Below are 27,799 nucleotides of genomic sequence, written 5' to 3' on the forward strand. Positions count from 1 at the left end.
GAAGTTGACTCAACTTCAAGTCGATTGTCTGAAGCTGCAAGGAAACGTAAAGAAAACATCAAATCAGCACCAAAGTTTTGTTTTTTTTCAGAGAAAATACGAAAAAAAAAAAAAAAAAAGGCTTGTGTTGTTGTTTGAAAGTGTGACAGTGCAGCGCTTAAAGATGTGGGCAGAATAGACACAACAAGCATATTGTTCATCATTTCCTGAAGCTGACTGATTGTGAGGGTTAAAGGGAGGCTGCATGAGCACAAGAGCTGAGGGGTTGTAACAAACTTATTGAAGTGAAAGAACAAAGCTGCATGCATTTGGCAAAACACAATACTGCTGATGTTAAGTGTAAAACAATGAAAATAGAGGCAACAATCAAAAGTAGTGAGCATGCATAGGTCTTGGCGTGCATGTCAAGTATGGGTAGTTACAATGTTTTGGTTTCGAGAAAGGCATCTTTAACTCTCCACAAATATTAACATGTGGCAATCTATGCCAAATATGCTCAGAGAGAAGTTTCCAGTACACAAAACATATAGCCAAACAATATTCCTTTGACAGTTTCAACAGTTGACAATAAAGGAAATACTGTGCAAGAATAAAAAAAAAAGTTGGAAGAGTAAAGTGATAACTTAGTTATGTCACAGCTACAACTTAAGATATACAACTACAAAACCTCGCATTATAGTCTAATGAAACCAAAACACGAGCAAAGTGGTTTGCATTTCAGTTGTAGCCAATAGTGACAAAGTTTAAACTCATAAATAGATCAATCATGATCGGGGAGGTTTGAAGCGCCAGCAGTCCTCCGCTGTCTGATGACGCTCTTCCTTCCTTTCCCACCCAGAGAAAGCTGAGATCCAACTCTGTGGTTAGTGTGACGAACCGTGAATCCACCTCTGCGAGTTTAACAGGGCTTCTTTAGTTTTCTTACCGACGAGATTTCACACCTGACCCGGAGCTCTGGGACGGTTCGCTAAGTTATGCGTAAAAAAGCGCACCACTCGTCGTGACGCAGCGTCACCGTTTTGGATGTATACAACTCTTCCTCGAAATCCATTTAGCGGCGATATTTTTTGGATATCGATATGATGAGGAATATACAAGTCATGAGGATTTTTTGGGTGTTTGTTTTGCTCTTCCTTGACTTATCAGGTAAGAACAAAAGTTTTTAAGGTTGTTTGGGTAACTCTTAAACGGAGCAAGATATTCAAAGTAAATCTAGACTTTCAATAAGTGCTGTCTTCTTTTTAGGAAGATAATGTTTCCTTTTTCATTGTAATGTTCTTTATTTATAACTCGCACTTTGTTAAAGTCATGAAAAACCCTCTGACTGTAGAGTATAGATTTCTGAATCATTGGGGAAAAGGAGCTCATCCATGTTTCCTGCCATTGTTCTGAGGTTCTGGGGGCTTAAATTCCTGCGAGAAGGAATCCTGGACAAACAACACATGGTTTCGCAAGTTTTTTTGAAATAACTTCATTCCTAAGGTGTTTTCTTTAACCAAAATTATTGTGAAAGATGGACTGATGTTGCCACTTTATCAACCTCCGTCTCTGGTGTCAGTGTGTAAGATGTTTTATGACGGAGAGTAACTTTTATTAAAGTCCATTTTGAGATTGAAGGTGTACTCTTGATCTTTGGCAGTAACAAATCCTTATGGTTGACTAACTATGTTTCTGATTATGAACTTTACTTCATGTGTTCAGCTGGGCTGGAGCACAAATTTATGTAAACTGTAGTCAGGTGTTTGAAGAAATAGAGTTGAAGTCATTTGGTATCGTTTCCATTAAAGGGATTGATTGATTGATTGATGTATTTTATTTAACATGTTAATAATATAAAGTAGGAACCTAAACAACAATATCAGATAACAAACAGTATGTGTTTAAAAAAGTTGTTTACAATGATTTTATTCTAACCCTTACTTGTACAACTGTAACACAAATATGTGCCCAGTTTCTGATGATTTACTCACTAATATATTTCCCACATGGAGCTAATATAACTTTTGGAAACAGTAAAACAGAAAGTAAAACATTTATATTAAACCTAAACCAGATATTTAATAAAAGCTTGGAGTTGAACAGGATGAGGTAGAACGGTTGAGACAGATGTTACCACATTTTGAGACCATTCATTATTCTTTTGTAACATTAAGAAGAAATCCACAATGATAAAAGTTAAAGAACATATTATGTTTATTCCAAATACTCACAGCAGATTCCATCACAAAATTTGTAAGTAAGAGATCAACTTCTTGAATGTGCTGACAAATACCCAAAGATATCCAGTTACTTCTTTTATTCTTAAATGGTTGATTTGGCAATGAACTTTGAAAATGAACGGGGGAAAAAAAACCTTTGTTCAAGTTTGATAATCAAGTGAAGCTCCTGGGATTTCCATAACCTCCTTAAGTCCTCTCCTACAGACGCTGTGATCGACCTGACCATGATCTCCACAGCGGAGGTGACAAACGTCAATCACTTCTCCATCTCGTGCATCAACGGGGAGCGCAGCCCTGCCCAGGTGGAGCTGGACATCAAGAGAGACAACAGGATCCTCGTATTCCCCAAAGAACCAAACTTTAAAGTGAATAAACCCAGGAACAGGGAGGCCGTGGCCAAAGGCTTCCGTGACCTGGATCATATCGGTATCTTCTACTGTGAATCCACTCAGGAAGTCCCCCCGCTGGAGACGGTCACAATGATCAACAACATCGGCGGATGTTGGTTTAGACTCCATATAACATATACAACCACCAGCTTACTACTAAGTGTTTCTTTCTCTCGTTTGTTTGGTAGTGCTGTAAAAAAAAAAAAAAAAACCTCTGGGAAGATATCTTGATCCCTGAAGCATGAACTATTTATACTCTACAGTTTTCTTGTGAATCCTGTTTGGATGTAGTGTCATCTTTTGAGAATAACCCCCGTTTATCTAATGTTTTTTTTTTTTTGCAGCAAGTTTTATCCCAACTCACCTTACAATGACTGCTAACAAAGGGGAGACCATTCACCTCAGCATGACGCTGCTCAGCTCTCAAAACAGAGACGTGACATGGAAGTACAACGGTGAGACGGCAAACACAACTTTAACTCACATTTAAGAAACCAGCGCCCAATTCGTGACAACCATCCAGAATACTTTTTGACACATTTGAAACAACGCCATAGTCATCACTCTTTTTTTTTTTTTTTTTTTTGGTCTTTTGCCTAGGAAACTACTATTACATGACTCACTGGAACGATATGATAAACCGCACAGCTGTACTGACGGTGGAGAACGCAGCTTTTGCCAATCAGGGCATCTACAGCGCCAGCTATGTGGGCGCCAGTCCTCTTCATGGCGCCTGGATGAGGCTCATAGTAAGAGGTTTGTTGGACCCTGACACACTGAGGAGGAAAAAAAACCTTCATTGACAGTGCTGCCAAGATACAGACACCAATAGAGAAGCTATGGATACATTTGTCAAAGAAGGTAGAGGGTAGCAATTAAAAGCAAAAAAAGATTTAAAAAAAAAAAAAAAGCCAATAAAATCAATACCATCCCTGTTTGGATTACACAAGTCAAACCTGTTATTTAAAGAGCTTTAACTGAGCATTTTGATTGATTTATTTTATTTGGACGGAGCTATGGCCAGTGCAGCTGTTACCAATCTTTACGCCACATTAGCGAACTGGCTGCAGGCTTGCCTTTATATACCTCTAACTGGTAGCTTTTTCTTAGAACAGCAAAACAAACAACAGCAATAAAGAATAAAATGTCTATTCAGAGCTTATTTTATAAAAACATGACTCATGCATTTTAAGGTAATCGGGCAGTCTGTGCTTAAAACACTGTCATAAATAAAACTTCCGATATGATATATCATGTAACTGATATTATTTTGTGTATGGGGATCAATAGACTGAAGGGTTTTTCCTTGAAAAGTTCACCAAACTGTTCTCTGATTCAAGGAGGACATAACATGTTGTGAATTATGCACCTATGAATTTGTGATCTAAGGACGTAAACTTGTATTTCCTGCAGACTGTCCTAATAAGAGGTGGGGTCCTGCATGTGACAGAGACTGTCCAGAGTGTCTGAATGGCGGAATGTGTCATGACGTTGATGGAGACTGTATCTGCCCTCCAGGGTTCATGGGAACACGCTGTGAGACAGGTTGGTACAGGTTACCTGACCACATTCATTTACGAGCTGTATTAAAGTCATACAGCAGTCCAACGAGATTGGAAATACATCAGTCCTGAACATAAACAGCACTGCTAACAACACTCTGAGGCTGTACTTTGGAGCGGCAGTGAGTTAAGCTAAGTGCCACAGTCACTATTCTAACTTGACCAAAATAATCCTGACAGCATGTTGGGGATTTTCAGGTGTGATGTTAACCATGCGCACAATATGAGTTTTAGTTATATGCACCCACTTGGACTAAATCTTTCTTTTTCCATTTCCCATCCGCACAGCTGTCCCAAGAGTCAGCCTCTAGTTGGACACTTTAATGATTACCTCAATTACTTAAATAGCTTATTTGATAATTTTGCACTATCTGCTTTTTAAACATTGCTGTACACATATCAACAACACAACTTCAGAAGGTCAACACTTTTTTAATTTTATTTTTTATACTCAGGTCTAATTACAGATTTTTTCCTCAACTGTTTATAGATTCTTGTTTAGATCGCACATGTATGTTTTATCCCTGCACGGGTTATGTACATTTCTTGTATAAATCTATTTTTAATTGCACAGTTTAAGTTTGATTCATCTAGAGGTATTCTTTAAATCTGTTTTCAGGTTAATATATGTATGGGAGGGGGTTTATGGTTTAATTTGTAACAAATGTTTCATGTCATGTACGTCTTTGTAACATGCTACTGGATGCTTTGAATTTCCCTCGGGATCAATAAAGTATCTATCTATCTATCTATCTATCTATCTATGCCAACACTGTCTTGTGAGGACTAAACACAAAGCACATTTGGTGCTTATTGGAATAGTTGTCATTGTCATTGGTTTTGCAGATGAAGGTTATGTATCATGTGTCATCTCACATTAATTATATAAGATATAACATAATCATTGGGTCAAAACAAGCCATGGTCATGTGTTTAATTGGCTTTGTGTTTGGGGACATTTTTTGACTCCGGCATTGGGCGAATACATGTGTGTAGAGCCGTCAGCACTGACTGTAAGGGGATAAGACTACATGTTGTGGAAGGTAGACTTTACATTACTAATACTGCCACTGTATCCACACATCATGCTTGGATTGGGAATCTCAAATGCTATCATTGTGTTTTCACGGCTGTACTTTGGGTTACTCAGATTATATAAATGACAATCTGACTGGTCGCTCATGACTCATCAGCAATACAGTTCAAATACAATTTAGGGACATCAGGCTGTACATCTAGTTGAATTATTATATACGATAACTCATTTAGGTACCAGTCGCTAAGTCACTACAGCTAACATAGTTCCTTGCTAACATTAATGTCAACATTATTGTTAGCAAGTTTACATCCCCGTTAGCTTGAGGGACTCAACACACTCAACTTCAGTTGTGCTTTGTGCTAGCTAAACTTACCGTGTGCTAGCTAACATATCCATTAGCTTGGATTGTATGTATCTCCTACGGGTATATGTAATACTATTAAACGTCCATGTTAGCCAGGAAATGTTTGCTAAAATAAGCTGTTGTGTAAGTCCCAATATGACCTATTTACTATTCAGTGTTTTCAATGGCTTATCAAACTGGAAGCAATGAAATGAAAACTCTTTGTCTTTTTTCGTCATTGATACAATTTGTCAAACAGAAACACAGCAATAGCCTACCAAATCATTATGACATTTTGACCTACAAACCTGAAAGTGACATCAAGGGTTTACGGCCACCATATGGGGATTTCTCATCTTCACAGTATTTGAGGACGATATGTAGCAACACCTCTGTTTGATATATTGTCAGTAGGGAAGGTTTTACTTATTTGGTTTAGAAAATGCGAGCTTGTTTTGCTTTCAATTTTAAAAAAAAGACTGGTTACTCATGAGTCCACGGGCAAACCAGTTTCTGTCTTTCATGTTGTTTTGCAATGAAGGTTGAAGAATGATACACCAAAACCCAAGGAATTTAAATAAACACATTTGTGAATTTGTCTTTCTCTTTCTTTCGTGCAGCCTGCAGGGAAGGAATGTTTGGCCGAAACTGCCAGGAGTCATGTGGCTCCGAGATGAATTGTAAGGGGCTTCGCTTCTGTTTACCAGACCCTTATGGCTGCTCCTGCGCCAGCGGCTGGTTTGGGAACCGCTGTGAGAAAGGTGAGCTCCACATCACCTTAAATTAGTCCCTGTAGTTTCTGCTATATTCAGTAAAATACAGTCAAATGGTTTTACTCTTATGTGTGTCGTACTGTTTAGCAAAATGTCCCGTTGTCTGTAATCTTTTGACAGCCTGCCATGGTGACATGTATGGACCGGACTGCACTCTGACCTGTAAATGCCAGAATGGAGGAGTCTGCAACCGTTTCAGTGGATGTCAGTGTCCCACAGGGTGGAGAGGACAGAACTGTGAGAAGTCTGGTAGGTATCTTCACATCTTAACGGCCTGTTTTTTTACTCTGTTCTTAACTCTTCCTGCTCTGTGTGATTGAATTAATTGGCACCCAATAAACTGTATACTCATAAAAGTCCCTTTCCATCAATATCATCATCCCCCTTACCAAACTCATCTGCTCAATCTTTCTCATCACTAGCTAGCATAAAATAGTTTTAAAAAAAAGGTAGATCATATGCAGTTTAATTCATCTGTTTTACCAGATAAGATGGCCTCATTAGTTTTTGGTTAAACCCCTTTCAAACCCTGATGAGGTGAGCTTGTTTGGTAAATTGTTCGGCAATTAAGTTGCTCATAATCCTTGAGACTCTTAACAGTTTGCAGGATTCTTCACGCAAGTTAAACATCAGACATAATTAGAAGGGGATTTTGATTCCTAATCTGACTAATGGTTTGAGTTAAAAACCTTCATCTTCAGAAATGTGGACAAGTTAATCAGGTTGGGATTTGGTGAAATGAGGTATCAAGTAGCCATGAACAAGTTTTGAAAGTCACTTCTGCACAAAAAAAAAAGAAGGAATTTATTTCATCCAACGGTATTTCTACGTCATTGGTTTTCTGCTGCCACATCAATTTCCTGTGTAAATATCCATGTTATTTGTTCTCTGTGCTCTGTTCATTTCTTCTGCCTCAGACCGGGCTCCACAGATCCTGGATTTGGATAGTAATTTGGAGTGGAATCTGAACTCCAGCCCCAAGATCTCCTGCTCCGCCACAGGCAACCCCCTGCCCAGCCACACCAGCATCGAGCTGAGAAAGTTGGACAGTACAGTGCTCAAGGTAGAAAATCACAGTATTTGCTTACAGCACTCCTGCCAAGATAACTTAGAGTCAGCCTTAATATGAAAGAAACAGAAAACACGGGTTAGAGCGCAGAGGTCTTCAAGGTTGGTAGCCTTAAGTTTGCATCAAACGGTTAGTTAATAATTTCGCATAATTAATGATGTGTCACCAATAAGACAAAGTTTGGCACATTGACATTAAATGTCTTTTAAGTGACACTCAAGAGGACTTAAATGCATTTGAACAACAACCGAGACAACCGAATCTGAGGGTACCAACATGAATAACATCGGACTGAATACTGCTGAGCTGATGCATATCTAGTTTGGTTCCCTTCATGCTCAACTTTTCCAATAGATTTCCTGTGACCCTAATTCAGGTTACCTAAAGCCAAAACCAACAGGCTGAACATTTATTTTATCATGCTGGCCATCAAACGACTAAAAAGTGACCCAAGCATTTTATTCTTCACGGCTGATGTCTGATGATGTTTTTTTTTAGGACAGTTTTACTCTCACTTGTCCCTTTATGTACTCTTTATGTATTTTTTTTTAATGTTTCTTGTAACCAAATCTATGTGCCTATGTTTTCTATGTTTTATGGCTTTACTGGCTGCAGAGCAAACTTCCCCTTCGGGACAAAAAAGTTGAAAGTTGAAACATAGTTTTACTGCAAAACATGAAACCGATGTGCTGCACTCACACCGTGGGATGTAAATGCACAGCCTTTTGTAGAATAAATCATACACACTAAATATATGGTGGTACAATAAAACACAACTCCCACAATGCACCAATGCACATCATTCCTTCCTAATCTTTCTTTTTATGCTGTGGATTAAATTATCAAAGTTTAAATGCAAGCATATTGAGTCGCAAGGGCTGCACAGTGGTGCACAGTAGCCTCACAGCCAGGGGCCTTTCTATGTGGAGTTTGCATGTTCTCCCCCTGCATGCATTGACTCCCACTGTCCAAAGATGAACTTGTTTTGTGACTCTAAATTGTCTGTAGATACGAGTGTGAATGGTTGTTAGTCTCTATATGTCAGCCCTGTCATTGACTTGTGACCAGTTCAGGGTGTGCCCCACCGCTCGTCCAATGACAGCTGGCATCAGGTCCAAAAACACAACACATGAACCTAATAAGTGATTATCTACAGACTATTTTGTGGATCTTCATGAATATTGCAGTGTGGTTCAGCATCAGCTATGGAATCAAGAAGTCTTATTGTACTGTCCCTTTAAGATCGATCTGATGATAACAAGGTTGAGCCAATCTCTGAGGAAGTCCACAACACAATGGCCTGACCAGATAAGGCTGTATCACTCTACACTGCAGCTGTTAGCACATGTTGCCTTACAGCGACATGCTCATATTTATGTGTTATTCCGTCTGTGCTGTTTCCCTGATCATACAAATAATCCGATAAAGAACTATAGCAGCGTTTCCCTCGGGGGAACAAAGAGATTTCTCATAGTGTGGACATTCTTATCACAACGCCAAGCAGCAGCAAAAACAAGTACAACAAATAAAGATGTGGTTTTTGTGAAGCATTATTGTTTTTTGTGTGTTTTATATTTTACTCGCAGGCTTCTCGCACGGTCATGGACTCAAATAAGAGCACAGCCCTGTTTGACATCCCCCCTCTGACTGCTCAACAAGGAGGATTGTGGGAGTGCAGGGTGTCCACCAATGGAGGCCACGACTCCCGCAAGTTCAACCTCACCATCAAAGGTCCGTGTTTCTGTCTCTTGATGGATAGCGCCCTTGAGATGAACCATCTCGTTTTGTTCGAGTTTCAATCTGAGTAACATTTTTTTGAATAATAAACAGAGGAAGAGATGTTACTTTTGCAAAAATCTAAATTGGAGACTCTGTTGCTGCTTTCTCTCTTCAGAACCCCCTGTGCCCACCACGGCTCCCAAACTGCTGGAAACAAGGAGTAAACAGCTGCTGGTGATGCCGGTGGACTCCCACAGAGGAGACGGCCCCATCGTCTCCACCCGGCTCCTCTACAAACCCGTGGGGAACGGAGACTCCTGGTCCTCCATCATCGGTAACATTTATTCAGAAATCTATAATGGAAACAAAAATTAAAAGCAGATTGTTTCTCACTAGATTATAATGTTTTAACTACATTAATAAAGTGAAACAAATATATTGAAATCAAATCAAACTTTGACGAAATGAAAGTCATAGTCTCTAGGATTTTATTTTTGAATTTCTGGTCTACTATTTATACTTGAAGTTTGGCTTTTTTGGTAGATTTCAATGGCACATACACAACCCCACACCTCTATTATTATAAGATCATGACAGCGACTTGTCAATCTAAAGGTAGCCAGGGCTATTAGCTATTAAATCAAGTAAAAAGTATGGCTCTCTTGACTTCTATAAAAACAGTCTTTTTCATGCAGCAAGTCGAGTCCCCCCCTGCTGGCCATTACACAAAATGCAGGTTTAAGGCATTACAACATTAGCCTGAGTTTTGAATCTAGTAGTTAAATTCATATGGTGGATACAGTTTTTTTTCTATTTTATTTAAATACACTTTATCTATAAGCAAAAAGAAAAGTGTTTCCTTTAGGTTGGTAAAGAAAAAAGATCTGGAGCGTCATCATATCCGTCTTAAATTCATTGCTTGGCATTTTCTCCACAAGTTACTCATAATTTAACAACAAACAAACAAACAAATGTCTCACCTACATATTTTCGTAATGGTTTTTCGTCTTTGAATTTATAAGTCTTCTCTGGACTTCAGTTTTTTAAGCTCAGTCGTGTCGCTGCTCTAAAACCATTTTAAAGTCTGTGATTTATCCGTATTTTATTTGTCTACTTTTTTCAGTTTACAGTGACAAAGAGCCCATCACGCTCATGAACCTGGAGCCTTCGACCCGTTACCGTGTCCGTGTGCAGCTGAGTCGCCCTGGGATAGGAGGGGAGGGGGCCCCGGGGCCAGAGGCCATCATGGAGACTGACTGTCCTGGTAAGACTCTGAAATAACTGCTCAGTCAGAATGATCTCATAACAAACTATATAAGAACATCTATCTGTAAACTTAGCCTGGGAAAAAGTGTCCACAATCAGGTCTACTGAACTTAAGAGAGAATAATTATCTACTGGCTGGTTGAAAATAAAAGAAAATTGTCCTTATTTTTGCTGAGCTGTGTTTTTCCCAGGCTGAAAGGAGCCAGTTATCTTCTCCCCAGTGAGCTTAACTGTCCTGCCGGCTCACGTCCGAGGCAAATATAGAAAGATTAATTATCTCTGAAGACTTCTCTTAGATAAAATGAAGACCCTGAGGGGATCAAATGAAAATAAACATTTGTCATCAGTCATCGAGAAATCAGAGAATTCATTAACTTTTGCAAGAACCTGCATTGAATCGAAGGAATCTGGTCTTTTTTATTTCCCATCGATTGTGGTGCAGAGGGAGAGAGCATATCAAATGTGAGTCCAGAAAAAATGATGGAAATAACTGAAATTGGAGCATCATAGCACCGAGGTTTATTAAATATGACTCTTTGGCAATGTGTGGTGAGGTCCATGTTGTACGGCGGAACTGATTTTATTTGTAACAAGGGATAGTTTGTCTCCTGAACTAGCAGAAACCCTTCTTGAGGAGGGTAGTAAATGTGTATTTCCTGACCACTGATGGAGTGTAAAGTTTTATTCAGAATGGAAAACGATAATTAACTCTCTCCTGCTGAAAGTAGACAACAGCATTCAGGCCATTCATACATTTTCTCAGGCCTCTTACTTACACTCAAACCCTTCACATTTTCTTTTGACTATCAAAGGTTATCCAAAAGCTATTCCTCTGCAATTACTAGAATCCTTTTTCAGTTTGTCCAGCTTTGAGCGGGGTGTGCATACTGTTTTTTTGTGTGTACTCGACTTCGTGTCTATCCCCTAGTTAAGTAGACTATATACCTGAAGCATGCTAAGATTTATCGTGTAGTAAATGCTTTGGGAACAGACCAGCATACTTATTCAGAGCCCTGTTTGAACTGCATTTTTCTGGACTGTGAAGGGAACAAAAGCATCTGGATGGTTGTATTCAGAACAGGACAAGGGGGAGGATTTTTAGGTATAGCTCATTCATGGTGTCAGCAAACAGTCTTATCATCTGAACTAGAGCCAATTAAAACATACATTTGAAAAAAAATAAACAAAAAAAACATCAAAAACCTTTATCTGTCACTGGAGGAAGTTTTAGCAGTTTAGCTAATAAGAGAAAATCACAAGGAGCCGTCCGTCCCCTCAGCTCATCCTGTGTTCTCTGTCGCTGCAGAGCCCACAGCTCAGCCTGAGATTGACGTCAGCTCTGTGGAAGGCCGAAACGCCACCGTACGTTGGCGCCTGCCCCCCAACAACGGCGTTAACGCCGCCACAGCCAGCGGCTTTTTAGTGCAGCTCATCGGGCCGCCCCCCTACAGAGAGAAACTCCTGGAGGAGACCACCCTGCTCACTGTGCTCTCCACAAAGTTCCACAACATGGAGTACCAGAAAGACTACACCGTGGTGGTGCGCCTCATCAACTGTGGCAGCCTGGGGCCGCCCTCCAAACCATACACCTTCCGTCTCAGCAGCCAGGGTAACTAGAAACTGCTGTTTATACGCCGCAAGGAAGTCTCCTTCTAAATGCTGCAACATATAATGTCAAGTTTTATTTATGAGTGAGCAGCTTCTCCACTTCAAAGAGACCGAAACATCCACCTGAAGGATTTTAACTGGATTACACTCAACACCAAACAGCTTCTCCTTCCCCCCCTTTTCTTTGAAAAGCCTGAAAAGCTTAGTTTGATTTGTTGTTCCATTTGTCATGAATGGACTAAGTAAAACAGCAGCAACATACACATTTTTAAATCTCTTATTTGAGGCATCAGTGCCTTCTTCACTTAATAAAATGTGCAACTTTTAACCTAAAATTAAAATACACCGGATGTCGACGTGTTTTCAGAACACTCAGGCTCAAAATGAGTTCATGTATGGATCTTAAATCTGAAGTACTTTTAATCGCATGAAGTCAAATGATGTCAGTCTGTGCAGACACTATTTGATGCTCAGAGATATGAAATAGCAAACCCCTCTGCAAACAAAATAGAATTTAAAGTTGTATCCATCAAATTTCACCGTTCTTGACAGAAAGTGAGCGAGATTAGTTCAAACGCAAAGACACTCAAAAATCAAGATGTTGCATCACTAGCTGTGCTTCAACATTGCTCGTTTATCTGCATTCATTGACAGCAGATTATGAAACACTGACAACAACCTCGTGCAAAATAAAAATACATGTTATCAAAAATAAAAAAAAGAAGCTACCAACTCCTGTGAAACAAATCTAGCACAATCCCTCACTAGCCATGGGGCAGAAGTAATACTCACCAAAGACGGCCTCTAAAAAATGTTTTGAGTTCCTAATCCTGATGTCCACTTCTTTGGATAAGTAGATTATCCGCCCTGCAGACTCTTAAAGGATGCAGTCTGGTGAAAGACTGACATGTATTTAATTCCAGTGGTTTTAAAAACAAGATAAAGACATTTAATGATAAGACCTTTTTGAGATAAGATTTAAAACGTCAGGAAAAGTGAAGGATTGGTTTTTGCTCGTTGTGTCTTGCCTCTCTCTCCCTGCCCACAAACTTAAAAGCAGACGTGTCTGTTTAGCGTCTGATGGTTTGCTGTTGAGAAATAATGCAGATTAGTTTGCAAACGACGGAGATACAAAAGTCAGAAACAAATTCCAGCCTACAAATGACTAGAGAACCAACAGTTATATAAATGTGTGACTGGTGCAGTGATTTTCTTCATGAATAAAGGAAGACCCTAACTTTAATAAATCCCTCTGTGTCTCAGGTCCATCGTCTCCACGCAATGTGCAGGCCCTGCCTCTGTCCATCTCGGCCATCCAGGTGAGGTGGCAGGCCCCTGAGGACCCCAACGGAGGCATCATTAAGTACACCATAGAGTACCAGCCGGTGGGCCAGGGGAGCCCTCACCCTTGGGTGGACACGGACGACGGAAACAAGACGTCTAAAGATGTGACGGCGCTCAACGGCAGCACGCTCTACCAGTTCAGAGTGAGAGCTTCCTCCAAAGTGCCCGGAGAGTGGAGCAAGGCGGTGCGGGCCATGACACAAGAAGACGGTAAGTGGGAAGTCGTTATGTGCTCAACTTTATCCAGAGGTGACAGTCTGACCTCAAGGCCATGTACAGATGTTTGTAACATGTAAAATACTTATTCAACTTCTTTATTGAAGTTAAAGTAGAAAAGCAAAGGCTCTGACATGAACTCTAAGTATAGAAGTAAAAAAGAAACCCTCTGGCTGTTTCTGTGCACCTTTAACTGAACCTTAAGTTAGCTATAGATGACACAATAGATTCCAAGTGTCCTGTGTTTAGGCACATCTATTTGCAAAAATTCAAAGTCCGCGGAAACGCTGCTTCTCTTACGTCCTCCTGTTAGCTGTAGCATTAGCTGCATGTAACGCTCGGTTCTAGCCCCCCTCGATAAAAATTTGCCAGTGTGACGTCTTGTCAGTGTGAGATCACTGCTCTAAGCCCATTGGCTCGTTGTGGCAAGCCCAGCAGCTCATGTTGCACGCCCGTTAACTTCTGTAGCACGCCCACGATATGCCGTAGCCTGCGGTAGCACAGTAGTGCTAAGGGGCTAACGTTTTTGCTCCCCTCGGAGCCAAAGTGGCTGCATTCCCAATATGGTAAAAGGGGCGGGACATTTCCGAGAACCGTGCTGAGCGACTGACCAATTATGGCAGAGCCGACAGGCCGACCAATCAGATCAGACTTGGCACACGTGGGGACTCTGAACGTGGGCACTTCAGAGCCTTAGAGAGAGAGAGTCAGAAGCGAGCCGGTGCATGGAGCGGCAGAACATGAAAACAGATACTTTAAGAACTTCAGCTATTGTGAACATACTTTAGTAGGTACATAGATTAAATATATGGGCATAATATGACCTCTTTAAAGCTATTTATGCACAAATACACAAATAACAAAGTTTGAATATAGGAAGAATAATGTGAAGAAGGGGCTGCACGGTGCAGGTTAGCATCGTCACCTCACTGAGAGAAGGTTCCTGGTACGAATTCCCGTGTGGCAGGAACCCAGGCATGCATGTTCTCCCAGTGGGTTCTCTCCGGGTACTCCGGCTTCCTCCAACAGTCCAAACATCGTTAGATCAGCTGTTGACTCTAAATTGCCCGTAGGTATGAATGTGAGTCTCAGGTTATTATATGTCAGCCCTGTGATTGACAGGTGACCAGTCCAGGGTGTAACCCCGCCTCTCGCCCCCAATGACAGCTGCGATCAGCTCCAGCCCATCGCGACCCCAAACGGGAAAAAGCAGAATAGCTAATGGATGGATGGATAATGTGAAGAAGCAGGAAACTGTGAGAGCTTTTAGAAGCCTTCGCCTAAACATTGTCAAATAATCTGCTAACATCCAGTAAATAATATGAACACATCAATAGGTTTAACTAACAATGAAGAATACATATAGTAACAATAACAACCAATCCAAAAGCAGAAAGTGTGAATGTATGAGGTTGAGTTTGTTTGCTCAGATTCACCACATGTTTAGTTGTAATAGATTTAGGCCCTGACTGGATAACATTTATAAAAGCTCCTCTGTGAGTTGGTACATCGTGGTAACAACAGAACAGACAAAAATGTTCAGAATTTCCAGATTACTGGAGTAAGGAGTTTGTTCATAGTGGCTGATGAAAAATGTTCAGCACTGATATAAAACTATTTCCAAAGTTGAATCGTTTCTTGCACACTCATTTGTTTTCCCTTCAAGCTAAAAGTTACTCCCTTTGGAAAATGTCTTCATTACTGTACTCTTGGCCAATACTTGGCTTTTTCCAAGGTGGGTTTAAACACAGGACCACCCACGCAGAGGCAGGGATTCACTCAGAGTCATCATTCATAGACAGCGTATTTATTTATGTCCAGTGTCTGAAAATCACCGTCATCTCCATACTTGTTTCTTCTCTCCATCTTTCATCCCCCCCCCCCTCTCTCTGTCCTCCCTTTCCATCTCTTCTTCTCTGCCTTAAAAAAAAAAAAAAAAAGGCTTTCAGAGTCTAATCCCGACCACCCAGGGTGTGGCCGGCAAGCCTCATGGGGACAGCTACCAGCTGTTGGTGGCTGTGGTCGGCTCGGTAACAGTCACCTGTGTGACCATCCTGCTCGCTCTGTTGGCCCTTTTCTTCATCCGCAAGACGCTGCTGAACCGTCGACGCACGTTTACCTACCAGTCTGGATCAGTAAGGACACACTAAGAAATGTTTTACCTGTACTGGTAGGACAGCTGAAGAGAAACAGGAAATGTGGGGGGGGGGGGATATTCTGCATCAAAGGGCCTCAAAGACACCTTTAAAACGCCCCTCACAAACACTTTAAGAATACTTTTTAGTCCTGACTTCAGTCCAAAGACTTTATTTGAGCCGTTGATGAAGCTAAATCCAAACTGCCTTAAACCGGCTTTCTGTCTTACAGCCAGCAGGGGGAGACTCCACTGGTTCCAAAAAGAAGTCCAACGTATGAAATAAAATGTGAAAATAACGCTTGATGTCAGACTCGCACAACAATTACCAAACCCATCATTAGATTGAAGTCCTCGTCAATAAAGCATGATGGTCTCATTTAGACATAAATCTACTTAAAAGGGTGGGGCAAGTTGCTACCATGGCCGTTCTGTCAACCAGGATAGAGATGTTACAAAGGATATCATTATTAGTTTTTCAAATCTATTGGTAAAAAAATGGGGGGGATCCTGAACTCCAGACCTCAGAAGAGATAAACCGATGGGTGACATCTCAGTTGCTATTTCTAATTCTCTTATTCAGTCAACAGTTTTGAGTAAATGCTCCTGTATTGAACTTTTGAACTGTTTGTTGTTGAGTCGATCCTAAGAGCCGGTTTTTCCCCTCAGGGTGAAGAGACTATTCTGCAGTTTAACTCGGGAACTCTGACCCTGACACGGAGGCCCAAACCAACACCAGAGCCCCTCACCTATCCCATCCTGGAGTGGGAAGACATCAAGTTTGAAGATGTCATCGGAGAGGGCAACTTTGGCCAGGTTTTTACTCTCTCTCTCTCCCTCTCTCTTTGTATATTATCTTCATTCCTTTTATTCACTGGGTTGAGCTCACAGCTGTTTCTACACCAGGTAATCAAAGCCATGATCAAGAAGGACGGCAGTAAAATGAGCGCAGCAATCAAGATGCTGAAAGGTAACACAGTGATGTTAGCACACACACACACACACACACACACACACAGAGAGACTGTGCTTGTATCAGATGATCTCATTTCAAAGTGGGACACTGCTTAGCTTGCATTTTGCGTAACGCTGCTGTGCGTGTTGATCTTCCTGCAGAGTTCGCCTCAGAGAATGACCACAGAGACTTTGCAGGGGAGCTGGAGGTGCTGTGTAAACTAGGCCAGCATCCCAATATCATCAACCTGATAGGAGCCTGTGAGAACAGAGGTGAGTGAGCGACACCTAGTGGCCTTCTGTGGATACTGCTGTGCCTTTGAGTTCTGGCCTTTTAAAGAAACACTGATGCCCATTATGTATAATTATGTTTTTGGAGGGAAAGGCGCCCAAAAGTCATACAAATATATAAACTATGGACTTCAAAACTAAGAAGGCTGTGTGTATTTTACCTTAACTTAATGACCTTTTTTTTTTTAAATCAAGGCCTTATATGTTATATGTTCCTGTGTCATATATTCAGATATTGGGTTTGGTGGACACAAGTGCAATTTTAGATTCTGCTGGACAAAATTTACAGAACATGCAAAAAATATATCCAGAGTAATGCACTGTATACAAATGCAGAAAATACTGAAGTGTGTACAGCAGAATCTAGTAATTGGTGGCCTTTGAATAAAGTCCTGTCTTAACACTTTTCAATACAGGTGATAAAAGTGACGCAGTAATAAAAGCAAACAGACGGACAGAATTGAAGATTAGAAATGCAAGTACAATAAAATGAAATAAAATCACAGAGTAAAAGTAAAGAGTTTCTTAATGTAGAGAAACAAACATAGGGACTGATTCTGTAAGTCTGATCTCCTCTGGCAGGCGTTTCCAAAGTCTGGGGGCTCTGACAGAAAAAGAGACATCCAAACAGACGCTCCCATCTGATCTTCTGTCCTCTGCACCTGCAAAGCACGAGAGTCTGTCCAATCTAAATAATCTTGGCCTGCCAGACACATTTGTTTGATTAGTCCAAGTGGCTCACATGCACATGTCTTTATGTGTTTGTGTAAGGTTTCCTTGGCACCGGTTCTGAACATAGAGTATCAGTTTCCTGCAGCTTTATCCGACTGCCTCTACATTAAACAACTGAATGACTTTTGTTTGATCAGAGATTGATGGCATATACAAGGGGGAAGTCTACTATGGAAAGTACACAGTGAGGACATTACAAAAGCAAATCTGCCTTGAAATGAAAACCTCGGAGTAGTTACGTGTCTCTGCAGCGGTTTCACTTTCAGATAGCATGAAAATATTCACTCTGTGTTTACATCTGTTGTTTCACTCAGGGTCACTTCTCTAATCTACTATAACATATTATAATATATGTATACTGTAACCTGACTCTCACTCAAACAAACTTGTCTCAACTTTAGTGGAAGAAGTCAAACTGATATGTAAAACTGTTGAATAAGACAACAGGGAAGGAAGGAAGCAATGAAGGATGCAAGGAGGGAAGAAAGAAAGAAAGATTTATTTTATTTATTTATTTAACCAGGTTGGTCCCATTGAGATTAAAAACCTATTTTTCAAGGGAGACCTGGCCGAGACAGGCAGCAGCAAAAACACAAAGTTACAGATGGAAATAAAAAGAGAGACACAAAGTACAATTTACAAAGCTCAACATTTTGGATTAAAATAGAGCCATCTATGAGTCATATCTGGGACTCAGTTGTTCAAGCAGCCGAGCTAAAACATCGACATCCTATAGAATCTGCTTCCATGCTTCAAAGATAGAAATGAAGGAAGGAAGGAAGGAAGGAAGGAAAGTAGGAAGGAAGCAATGAAGGGTGCAAGGTGGAAAGAAAGAAAGAAATGAAGGAAGGAAGGAGGGAGGAATTAATGATGTCTATGGGTAAAAGTGGAGGTATATAAAATCAGACTGAAGGTAAAGACGGATAACAAGAGGGAAGGAGAAAAAGAAGAAAGGCTTATATGTAGAGAGTAATATTACTTTGGCACACAGCACAACCTGTGTGTGTTGTCCCCGTGCTGCGAGAGGGAAAAGCTTTTCAAATGTTTATTGCTTCACAGCGCAGGACGCTAGCTTTCACAAGTCTTACTCAACTAGTGTTTTTGGAATTTAGGGAGTTTTCGTTTAATTTTTGCTTCTTGCACAGTTTCATTATTTGGATCTATTCTGCATCCGTCCAGAAATAGGGCAGCATATACGCCGATGTTTTTCAGCTTTTTACTCTCATAGAGAAATCGGGAACAAATTCAAGCTCCTGAAATCAACACTGTGAAGGATTAAGGCGTGTTCGGGAGGAATTCAGCTTCAAACTGCAGAACGGGAGGAGGAAGTACATATTGTGGATATTAAGATGTCAGGGGCGAAACCTCTCACTCCTGATGTCCAACTGACCCACGGTCAAACTTTCTTGAGGAGAGGAAGACATAGTGAAGAGTCTGGCTGAGCTGCTTACTACTGGTGCAGATACAAAGTTCATAACAGTGACCTGAACCCTCGTCGTCACCATGAGATTATAACATCATAAGTAAAGGATATGTATGGGTCTTTCTGCACATTTGTTACTTCCACCTGAGAAAACTAAATCTGAATGACAGGAGTTATGAGTGGAGGATCTAACAAAACACTGCACTTGTTACAAAAGGTACCACATAAGTCGGCCTTTGGTTTCTTAAAGGTGGCAGAAGGCACATAGCCCCCCACTGCCACCTACTGAGTCTATCAAAATGAAATGAAATGAAACATAAATGGGAGCCAAAACAAAAGAGAAGATGGAGTCAGTGAACAGAGTTGTAATGGAAGGAGTCACAAATTAATGAAATGTGTTTTCACTCACACAAAACTGAGAGTTTAACTCAAAAAGAAAACACAGAAAGCCAACTGATGGTGTTGACTCTCCGGAGACACACAACCGACTTCACAGGGAAACCAAAGCCTCTCTTTATAGCCTCCCAGCCCCAGCTGATTGTCATCAGCCTTCAGCTGAGGGAAAACATCACAGGTGCAGTCAATAGCTCCTGATGAGCCAGGAAACCTGTGACCTAGTTCTTTGGGATCTATCTATAACACACTTATTAACAGATGAAACCGCACACTCTGTTTATCTCTTTTTCTCCAGGCTACCTGTACATAGCCATCGAATACGCTCCCTTCGGTAACCTGCTCGACTTCCTGAGGAAGAGCCGAGTGTTAGAGACCGATCCCGCCTTTGCAAAGGAGCACGGCACGGCCTCCACGCTCACCTCCCAGCAGCTCCTGCAGTTCGCTGTTGACGTGGCAACAGGGATGCACTACCTGAGTGACAAACAGGTGAACGAGGAAAGAAGCAGAGAGTGTGTGTGTGTGTGTGTGTGTGTGTGTGTGGATGGCTGGTTGTTTGTGACTTTGTTGTGAAGCGGAGTCTTTCAGAAGAGGATTTGCATCATGTGCATACTGTAATTAAATCCAACTTCAAAACAAATATTGTGATGAAAGAATGTGTACATTTCTAAGCAGAATAATAACACTATTACGTAATCCGACCCCAGTAATGTGTAAGCAGGGTCTAGAGTCTGTTGGGGTCCAAGGCAACACTCAGTTGGGGGGGCCTCTGACCAGGGTTCAGCAGGACAATGAGAGTTAATGCTGTCAGATGGGGTTCCCTTAGCGGGGTTTCCTACTGTCATTGAAAAATGTGCACTTCATGGGTCGTCGCTTTTGTTTAAATTTTACCAGCCATGGGGCGCTGGTGGCGCAGCGGTTAGAGCGCACGCCCCCTGTACGGAGGCTGTAGTCCCCCAAGCGGGCGACTCGGGCCCAACCTGTGGCTCCTTTCCCGCATGTCATTCCCCACTCTCTCTCTCTCTCTCTCCCTGATTTCCAACTCTGTCCACTGTCCTATCTCTCCAATGGAGGCACAAAAATGCCCAAAAAATAAATCGTTAAAAAAAAAAAAAAAAAATGTATCAGCCCTCTGGGGCCCCAATCAGTTTCCTGCCTTGCCTGTTGACAAGCAGCGAAGCCTGTGTGTAAGTGATGTGCTTTATAGGAGATGACAGTATTCAAACGGCCAACTAATTTCATAGAAACCTTTTTTTACACTATTGCTGTCAATCATTAGGACGTTAAGCTTGATTTAAAGTCACAACTTAATATAAGAGCAATAGTGTCAGATTGTCTTATTACCAAAGGCATTTTTATATTCAGAGTCTGGATATTTTTGAACACTTTGGATGACTTTTTAAACGCTAGATTAAGTTTTTGTATCATCAGGGTCAAGATGTGACATCATCAATAACTTTTTGACTTAACATTACAACCAACTGTAAATGGATTTAACCTAGCATAAAACATTTTCACAGAGAATATTCTTGATAAATAAAATATCTGATTAAACAGTCATAAGCAACACATAATTTTGATGTTTCTGTGTAAAGTCTTTTTCCAGTAATAACACCCGTTATGTCTTGTTACCAGTTCATCCACAGGGATCTGGCAGCCAGGAATGTGCTCGTAGGGGACAACCTAGTCGCAAAGATAGCAGACTTCGGCCTCTCCCGTGGTGAGGAGGTTTACGTCAAGAAGACGATGGTGAGTGCTCAGATCATACACAGAACCATTTTTATTTATTTTACAGATGATATGTCTTAATTTAAGCCAGCAGATGGTGCTACTTTAGAGTTTGTATCCCATGTATTTTCACTTCACAAAGAGAAGAGTGGATGTTTTCACATACAGTTTTCATGTCCACAACTTGGGGATAATAAGTGAGATGACCTGTAGGGGGCAGTCATAGTCAAATATTATCAAATAGAGCACAGTGTGAAGACACAGTACAGCAGTGAACTACACACAGCTGTCATTTTGTGGCACTCCAGTAACAACCAGTCACTTTCTGAAACAGCATTAAACCAATGTAACAGTTATATGTATTCAAGCTTCATTTTATTCTCTTTAATGAGTCTGTCACTTTGATTTCAGGGGAGACTTCCTGTCCGCTGGATGGCCATTGAGTCTCTGAACTACAGCGTGTATACGACCAAGAGTGACGTGTGAGTTATGCTGTCAACTAATGTGTTCAACTGGCATGTTTCCACGTTTCCCACGCTCTATACTGTCTTAAATTGAGACAATATAGAGCGTGGGAAATTTGAAACGTGAAAATGTAATTTACTTTAAGATACCAAAATATTTCTCAGAACTGTTGGGGGGGCGTTTCGAGTGACATGGCAGACTTCTGACCATTTCTGACCATGTGCTAAATGGTTCACAAACACTTCCTGTGATATTCAGCTCATCAATAGTCCCTCATCTACAACTTTCTATGATTGTTTTTTTAGCATCACAAAACCGTATTAACGTTGTTTCAGTCACAAGCGAAGTTTCGCAAAAGGTACACAAACTAAAGCCTTCCCACAGAGAACAACAAATCATCCCCCTGTCACCGGTGGAGTGATAATAGTGTGCTGTGTAACTGATAAGCACAACCAGGAAGCTCTGGGTACAACTTCGCGCTCAGACCCAGAGGTCGGCCTGTCAGACGGAGCGCCTATTTATACAAAAGGCTGCAAGAAGTTAAGATGGACAGCTAACGGAAGACGTGTGAACCCTGTTGGGTCAGAGAAAGTTGTAAACAACGAGAAACAAAATGTACGAAAGCGACTGGAACAAGAACCGAGACAGTGTGAGACATGATGCACAGAAGAGATTAGATAAACACCACAACAGGCAGACGGCACAAACAACACTTGTCTGCTCATTTGATCTACCACACAGCTTTGTGACCTGACACATTCCATGTCGTTAAGACTTTGACACTGCAAAGACTTTGCATTGATGTCAAAGTCTGATTTGATCAGCTGCATCTTTCAAATGAACTCAGTACTTTGTTCTTTCTTAGCAGTGATGAAAACAAGAAAATCCAAGTGTTTCACACAACAGATTTCTGTTTCTCTTAACATGAACTGCATTCATTTGTGGGTAATTTCACTAAATGCTTGATTCAAAACTTATCATTCTATCAATTGTGCTTTAATTGCATGAATGTAAGAGAGAAACGTTTCTGGGAGCATCAAGTGAAATTGATGATCAGTAAAAATGAAAAACTAAATAGTTGGCAGGTATAAATGATGATCGTGTCTTTGCAACGTTTTAACCCACATATGATCGAAATGGCTTTTAGGCAGTAATCACGTCATGTTTTTAATACGACACTTATAGTCATTCTGTACTTTGCTAACTTTTGTTGTCTTGCATCTTCTCCCACAGGTGGTCTTTTGGTGTTCTGCTTTGGGAAATTGTAAGCTTAGGTAAGTCAACTCAAAGTGTGACATTAAACAAATTTGTTCTCACAGCTTCGACTCCTATTTACATCAGTTTACATAAACGTTTAACACTGAGAACAGTTGTACTTGTTAGAGATCCAGGTGAAATCTGCAAGCATGTTCAGACTGAGGGCTTAATGAGCCGAATCAGTCGGGCCAATCACAACTGCTTCTTTACGGATTATGTCACAGCGACGCATCAAAGGCTGTTTGATTCGAAGGCTCCTTCAAATGAGTCCCATAAATGCGTCTTACTTTTCTTAGGCTACCAAAGATGTATACGTTGCATCCTTCGTGGCCCGACGTATCCCGAGATTTATTGTAGACAAATTCAAAAAAAGACGGCGGCTTTCTATTAAATGAACACATTTAAATGTAACTTAGCGGTTTCAACTCCATCCACAAAGTAGACATTCTAATGTGACTTGAAACATCAAATAATCTTTAAAATAATAGTTCTGTTCTGCTAGTTCTGGTGCAGCTGTCGGGTTGTTGCTAGGCGACAGGATGGTTGGGCGGGAACAGCTGGTGACATAGTTCAACCTGAACAGTCGACACAAAGTAGGAAGGCTGGTTCCTTTGAAGGGTACCGGCCCTGATGTGGGACGCAGCTTTCATATGATGGCCTTTTTGTAAACAAACAAGATGGCCGCCTCTCATGTGAAAGGTTACCAATCAGCTGTCCCGTCGGTATTAAAAGAAACTGGGAGGTAGTTCACATGCACAGATGTTGGAAACAATTAGCTAGCCTACACTATCCAAATATGTTTCTTGAGACATTTTGGTGTAAACCAGTGGATGAATACCCTTGGAAAACACATTTTTTAACTGACAGGTTCTGGACTTATACACAATTGGGATTTGGTTTGATGATTGGTGAGGTACAGATTTAGTCTCTGAGATATTGTAAAGACTTAAACGCCAGCTGACAGGCCTGCAGAAGATCAACAACATCCTTAATTCAAAGTGCTAATGAACGACACTTAGAAACCCAGGAATACAATTTGTTTTTGCAGTCATATTAACCTTGTGTTGTGTTTGATTCATGATGTTGATGATTTATAATTCTTGACTTAAATCACCATACTAATCATAAACACATTTTTCTCAGGTGGCACACCATACTGCGGGATGACGTGCGCTGAGCTTTATGAAAAACTGCCTCAAGGCTTCAGGATGGAGAAACCTAAAAACTGTGATGATGAGGTGTAAGTATTCCGCCTTCTTTTGCCCTTTTCTGTCCTTATGTCGACATATTCATTCATACTTCTCTCTCCTTTTACAGCTATGAGCTGATGAAGCAGTGCTGGAGGGATCGGCCCTACGAGAGACCCCCGTTCTCTCAAATCTCCGTGCAGCTCAACAGGATGCAGGAGGCCAGGAAGGTAATGCTGCCTTTACACAGTTTTATCAGAAATGGAAGAACAAAATAAAGCCCTATCAACTAATCATAACTCCAAGATGTCCAAGAAATTTGTATTTCTTTTAAATTTAAATTTCTTAATGAGTTACTTATCAATTCAATTCACACTAAACTACTAGAAAATAGTTGGTTTGCTGCAATTTAGCGACAGTTTTTTTCCCCTTCTGTAGTTTTCTCTCATCAAGTGTACGATATGCTATTGCAAAGCTATTAGTGTTGCACTCATCTCAAGCTTCTACCCGTCTCCCAGGCTTATGTGAACATGGCTCTCTTTGAGAACTTCACCTACGCCGGGATAGACGCCACCGCCGAGGAGGCCTGACTACCAGCCCCCCCAGACCCTCGCATGCCACGTAGCCCCAAGAGGAGGCCCAGAGGATGGTCGCCACGTTACTGCCGCCACCCCGCCGCTCAGCGTCAAGACAGGAGGACCCGACGTTCCACCAGAGTCACCCAGTTATAAATGGAGGACTGTGAAAGGACACTGTGTGGATTTGATTCGAGACGAGGAGTACGGCTGGGCCCTCTTTTGGGAAATCACTGTACAAATCAGTCGCAGTAAAAAAAAAAAAAAAAAGGACATGACATTGTACCTTCTGCAGTTGCAAAAGCTACAACGCTCAAACCCTTTTTTTGTCCGAGTGTTGAGGGTAAGCGGCAAATAAGGAGCTACGTGACTTGCTGAACCACCACAGGGTCTGTGGGGTATCAAAGCTGGACTTTATTTTCTCTCCATTGCTCTGAATGGAGAAAGAAATCTTTTCATGAAGGACACATTTTAAAGGACACAGCGTGGATCACAAACAAGTTCTCAGAAACAATGTAGCACTTACGACCAAAGTTTTTCATGCTACCTGTGTCTTTGACTGTTAGCCTATCACTGCCAAGCAAATGTAGCTACTACTGTATGTTTCTATAAAAAGATGTATAAAAACCTCCTAATTGATTGTAAATGCAGACTGATATGAAACTAACCATTGTAGATACTCGATGTCTTTTCCTGTACAGCTCCATCACTGGAGTAGCTTTTTGAATGTGCTGTGATTACAGGGCAGGTGCACAACCAGTCTACTTGTTATCGACATTATAGTTGACATATAACACTATGCAGCCTGATGCAATGTATGGTAAAATATCCAACATATGAGAATGTGTTTTGTATCAGCTGGCTCCTTGAATGAAGGTTTTATGCCCTAACTAGACTCGTCACCACAACAAGCAGCTGTTCCATTTGCGTTTTCAGTGGCATGAATGAAGTTCCAAAACATTTCCCCAACCACAACCAATGATTTGTATTTTTTAAAATTTGATATACTTTATTAATCCCTGAGGGAAATTCTGGTTTTACACTCTGTTATTTAGAGACATGCTTCTCACACACATGCACAAACAGGATCTGTGGACATGCATTAGTGGAGAGGTGTCAGAGTGGGGCTGCGACACACTGCGACGCAGGGGGGGGCGCACCAGAGCGGTTAGGGGTTCGGTGCCTTGCTCAAGTGCACCTCGGCAGTACTCGAGAAGTGCCCTGACACCTCTCCAGTTACCAGACCAACTTCCATATTATGGTTCGCATCGGTAACAACCTGAGTGAGCTACTGCCGCCTCCCATGTTTACAAGTTAGACAGTGTGCGGGATTTTATCTTCAAAGCGAAACGTGTCAGCATAATATTTTGGCACCTCTTGCAAAGTGTTCTGACCACAGACTGATATCATCTCTGCCAACACGTTGATGTTACCAACAGGTGCTCAGTGGATTCTGACTTTGCAGACAAGTTCAGAGGATTATAAGCCGCCCTTGCCAAGCCCTTGATGAGATTCCCCATTTATCTTTACAGACTATAGATGAGGACTGCATGGTGAGGAGGTTCCTGGTTCTAAATTCCTGTCGGGCAGAAGCCTCTCTGCGTGGAGTCTGCATGTTCCCCCCCCCCCCCCGTGCATGAGTGGGTTCTCTCCGGGTACTCCGGCTTTCTCCCACAGTCCAAAAACAAGATCATTAGGTTAATTGGTAACTCTAAAATACCTGTAAGTTTCATTGTTAGTGTGGATTGTTGTCTATATGTAACCCTGTCATTGACTGGAGAACAGTCCAGGGTGTACCCCGCTTATCGCTCAATGACTGGGAGCTGGGCTCGGCTCCAGCCCCCCCCCCCCCCCACGACCAAAAAGCGGTAAAGATAATGGATGGATGAATGGACTAAAGATAACAGTTTGATATCTACAGTCAATTTAGATCATTTTTCCCCCAAACATGTGTTCAACCTTTGAATGCTTTGGAGCACGTTGGTGGTTCTGACAGTTTTTAATGTTAGTTTGCAGCAACTTCTCAAGGAGCCTGTGCAGTCATTAGTTCTATTGGAAACAAATAAGACCAGTTTAAGGTTAGTCGCTTTGAAGACTTTTTTTAACCTTAAAGTTGCAAGAAGTGCAAATGAGTGGACACCCCCCCAATGCAATGTATAGTATTATACCCACTGTATAAGAATGTAAAGTGTGCCTTTTTATTAACTAGTGCCTTGAATAAAAATGTTGTGGACTAACTGGAATCATCAACACAACTAGTTGATCTACTTACATACTTTTGTGTCAAGTTTTAAAGATAAAAACTTCCTTTTCAGTGATACAGATTGTGCAGACTTTACAGAGATTATTATCTATAGTATCAGATCCTGTATCGTTAACCTTTAGATATCATTTGATACACGTGAAAAACCAATGTCCAATTCCATTATCAATCTGTAAGGCATCTGAAGTCTACTACGTATATGTAGATTGAAGTTTTATGACTATGTACATTAAATGTAAAAAAACAAAAAGTCAGTCGGGTCAGGTCAATGAACAGGTAACAAGAAAACAATTCAATCAACCAATCATGATTTGTATAGCACCAATTCATAACAAGTATTATTCAGGGATGCTTTACAGAAGAGCATGTGGGATAAAGACGCAGGAAGGATTTCTCCTTTGTAATCCTCGCGTTCCTGTTGTCTACACTTCCTTGTCGCTGAGATGGAGGTCGGAGCAGGCCGTGCATTAATGAGTACGGTGGTGGTATTGGGGACGACACAGTCAGATGTGTTGGCTGGGCGTCAGGGACGTTGGGTGGTAGTAGTGCCAGATCACGTCACTGAAGGTTGGGGGGAGCGCCGTCTACTCGAGGGCCTGGCTTCTGCTCCTGAGTGTAGATTGTGTAGAATTTCGGGTTGATGGTAGGAGTGGAGTGGTTGTGAGGTCAGGTTAGTTTGCTTCATCTTGTAGTGGGGTCCGACAGCTTTCTAGACCTAAACACATCCCAACATCATTAAAATGTACTGAAACAAATTCCTCCAGTGCAGTTAAAGTTGTGGATAGTTTATTTTAATTAACAGGTTGTTTTTAAGACCTCCAGTTTACAGAGATTATCTTGAATTTCAGTG

General features: G+C 41.2%; 1 protein-coding gene across 2 annotated transcripts; it reads left to right on the top strand.

Annotated features, from left to right (window-relative positions):
• Window positions 1-797: 797 nt before the first annotated feature.
• Window positions 798-26,944, top strand: tie1 (tyrosine kinase with immunoglobulin-like and EGF-like domains 1). 2 transcript variants are annotated; one of them, XM_061034404.1, is made up of 24 exons: window positions 798-1,146; window positions 2,424-2,720; window positions 2,953-3,063; window positions 3,209-3,364; window positions 4,022-4,153; window positions 6,173-6,313; window positions 6,446-6,574; window positions 7,243-7,388; window positions 8,981-9,125; window positions 9,289-9,447; window positions 10,237-10,377; window positions 11,686-11,988; window positions 13,251-13,541; window positions 15,489-15,682; window positions 16,351-16,497; window positions 16,588-16,651; window positions 16,798-16,908; window positions 19,773-19,963; window positions 21,110-21,223; window positions 21,614-21,684; window positions 22,901-22,941; window positions 24,068-24,164; window positions 24,242-24,341; window positions 24,630-26,944. In XM_061034404.1, exons 1-24 carry the CDS (start codon window positions 1,080-1,082, stop codon window positions 24,699-24,701), a joined length of 3,420 nt encoding a protein of 1,139 aa, XP_060890387.1. In that variant the 5' UTR covers window positions 798-1,079; the 3' UTR covers window positions 24,702-26,944. The 2 variants fall into 2 exon arrangements, with proteins under 2 accessions (XP_060890387.1, XP_060890388.1); XM_061034405.1 differs by lacking the exon at window positions 11,686-11,988 and having other exon boundaries at window positions 799-1,146.
• The last annotated feature ends 855 nt before the right edge of the window (window positions 26,945-27,799 follow it).

This window comes from Labrus mixtus, chromosome 3, assembly GCF_963584025.1.
Source record: "Labrus mixtus chromosome 3, fLabMix1.1, whole genome shotgun sequence".
Classification (NCBI taxonomy): Eukaryota; Metazoa; Chordata; class Actinopteri; order Labriformes; family Labridae; genus Labrus; species Labrus mixtus.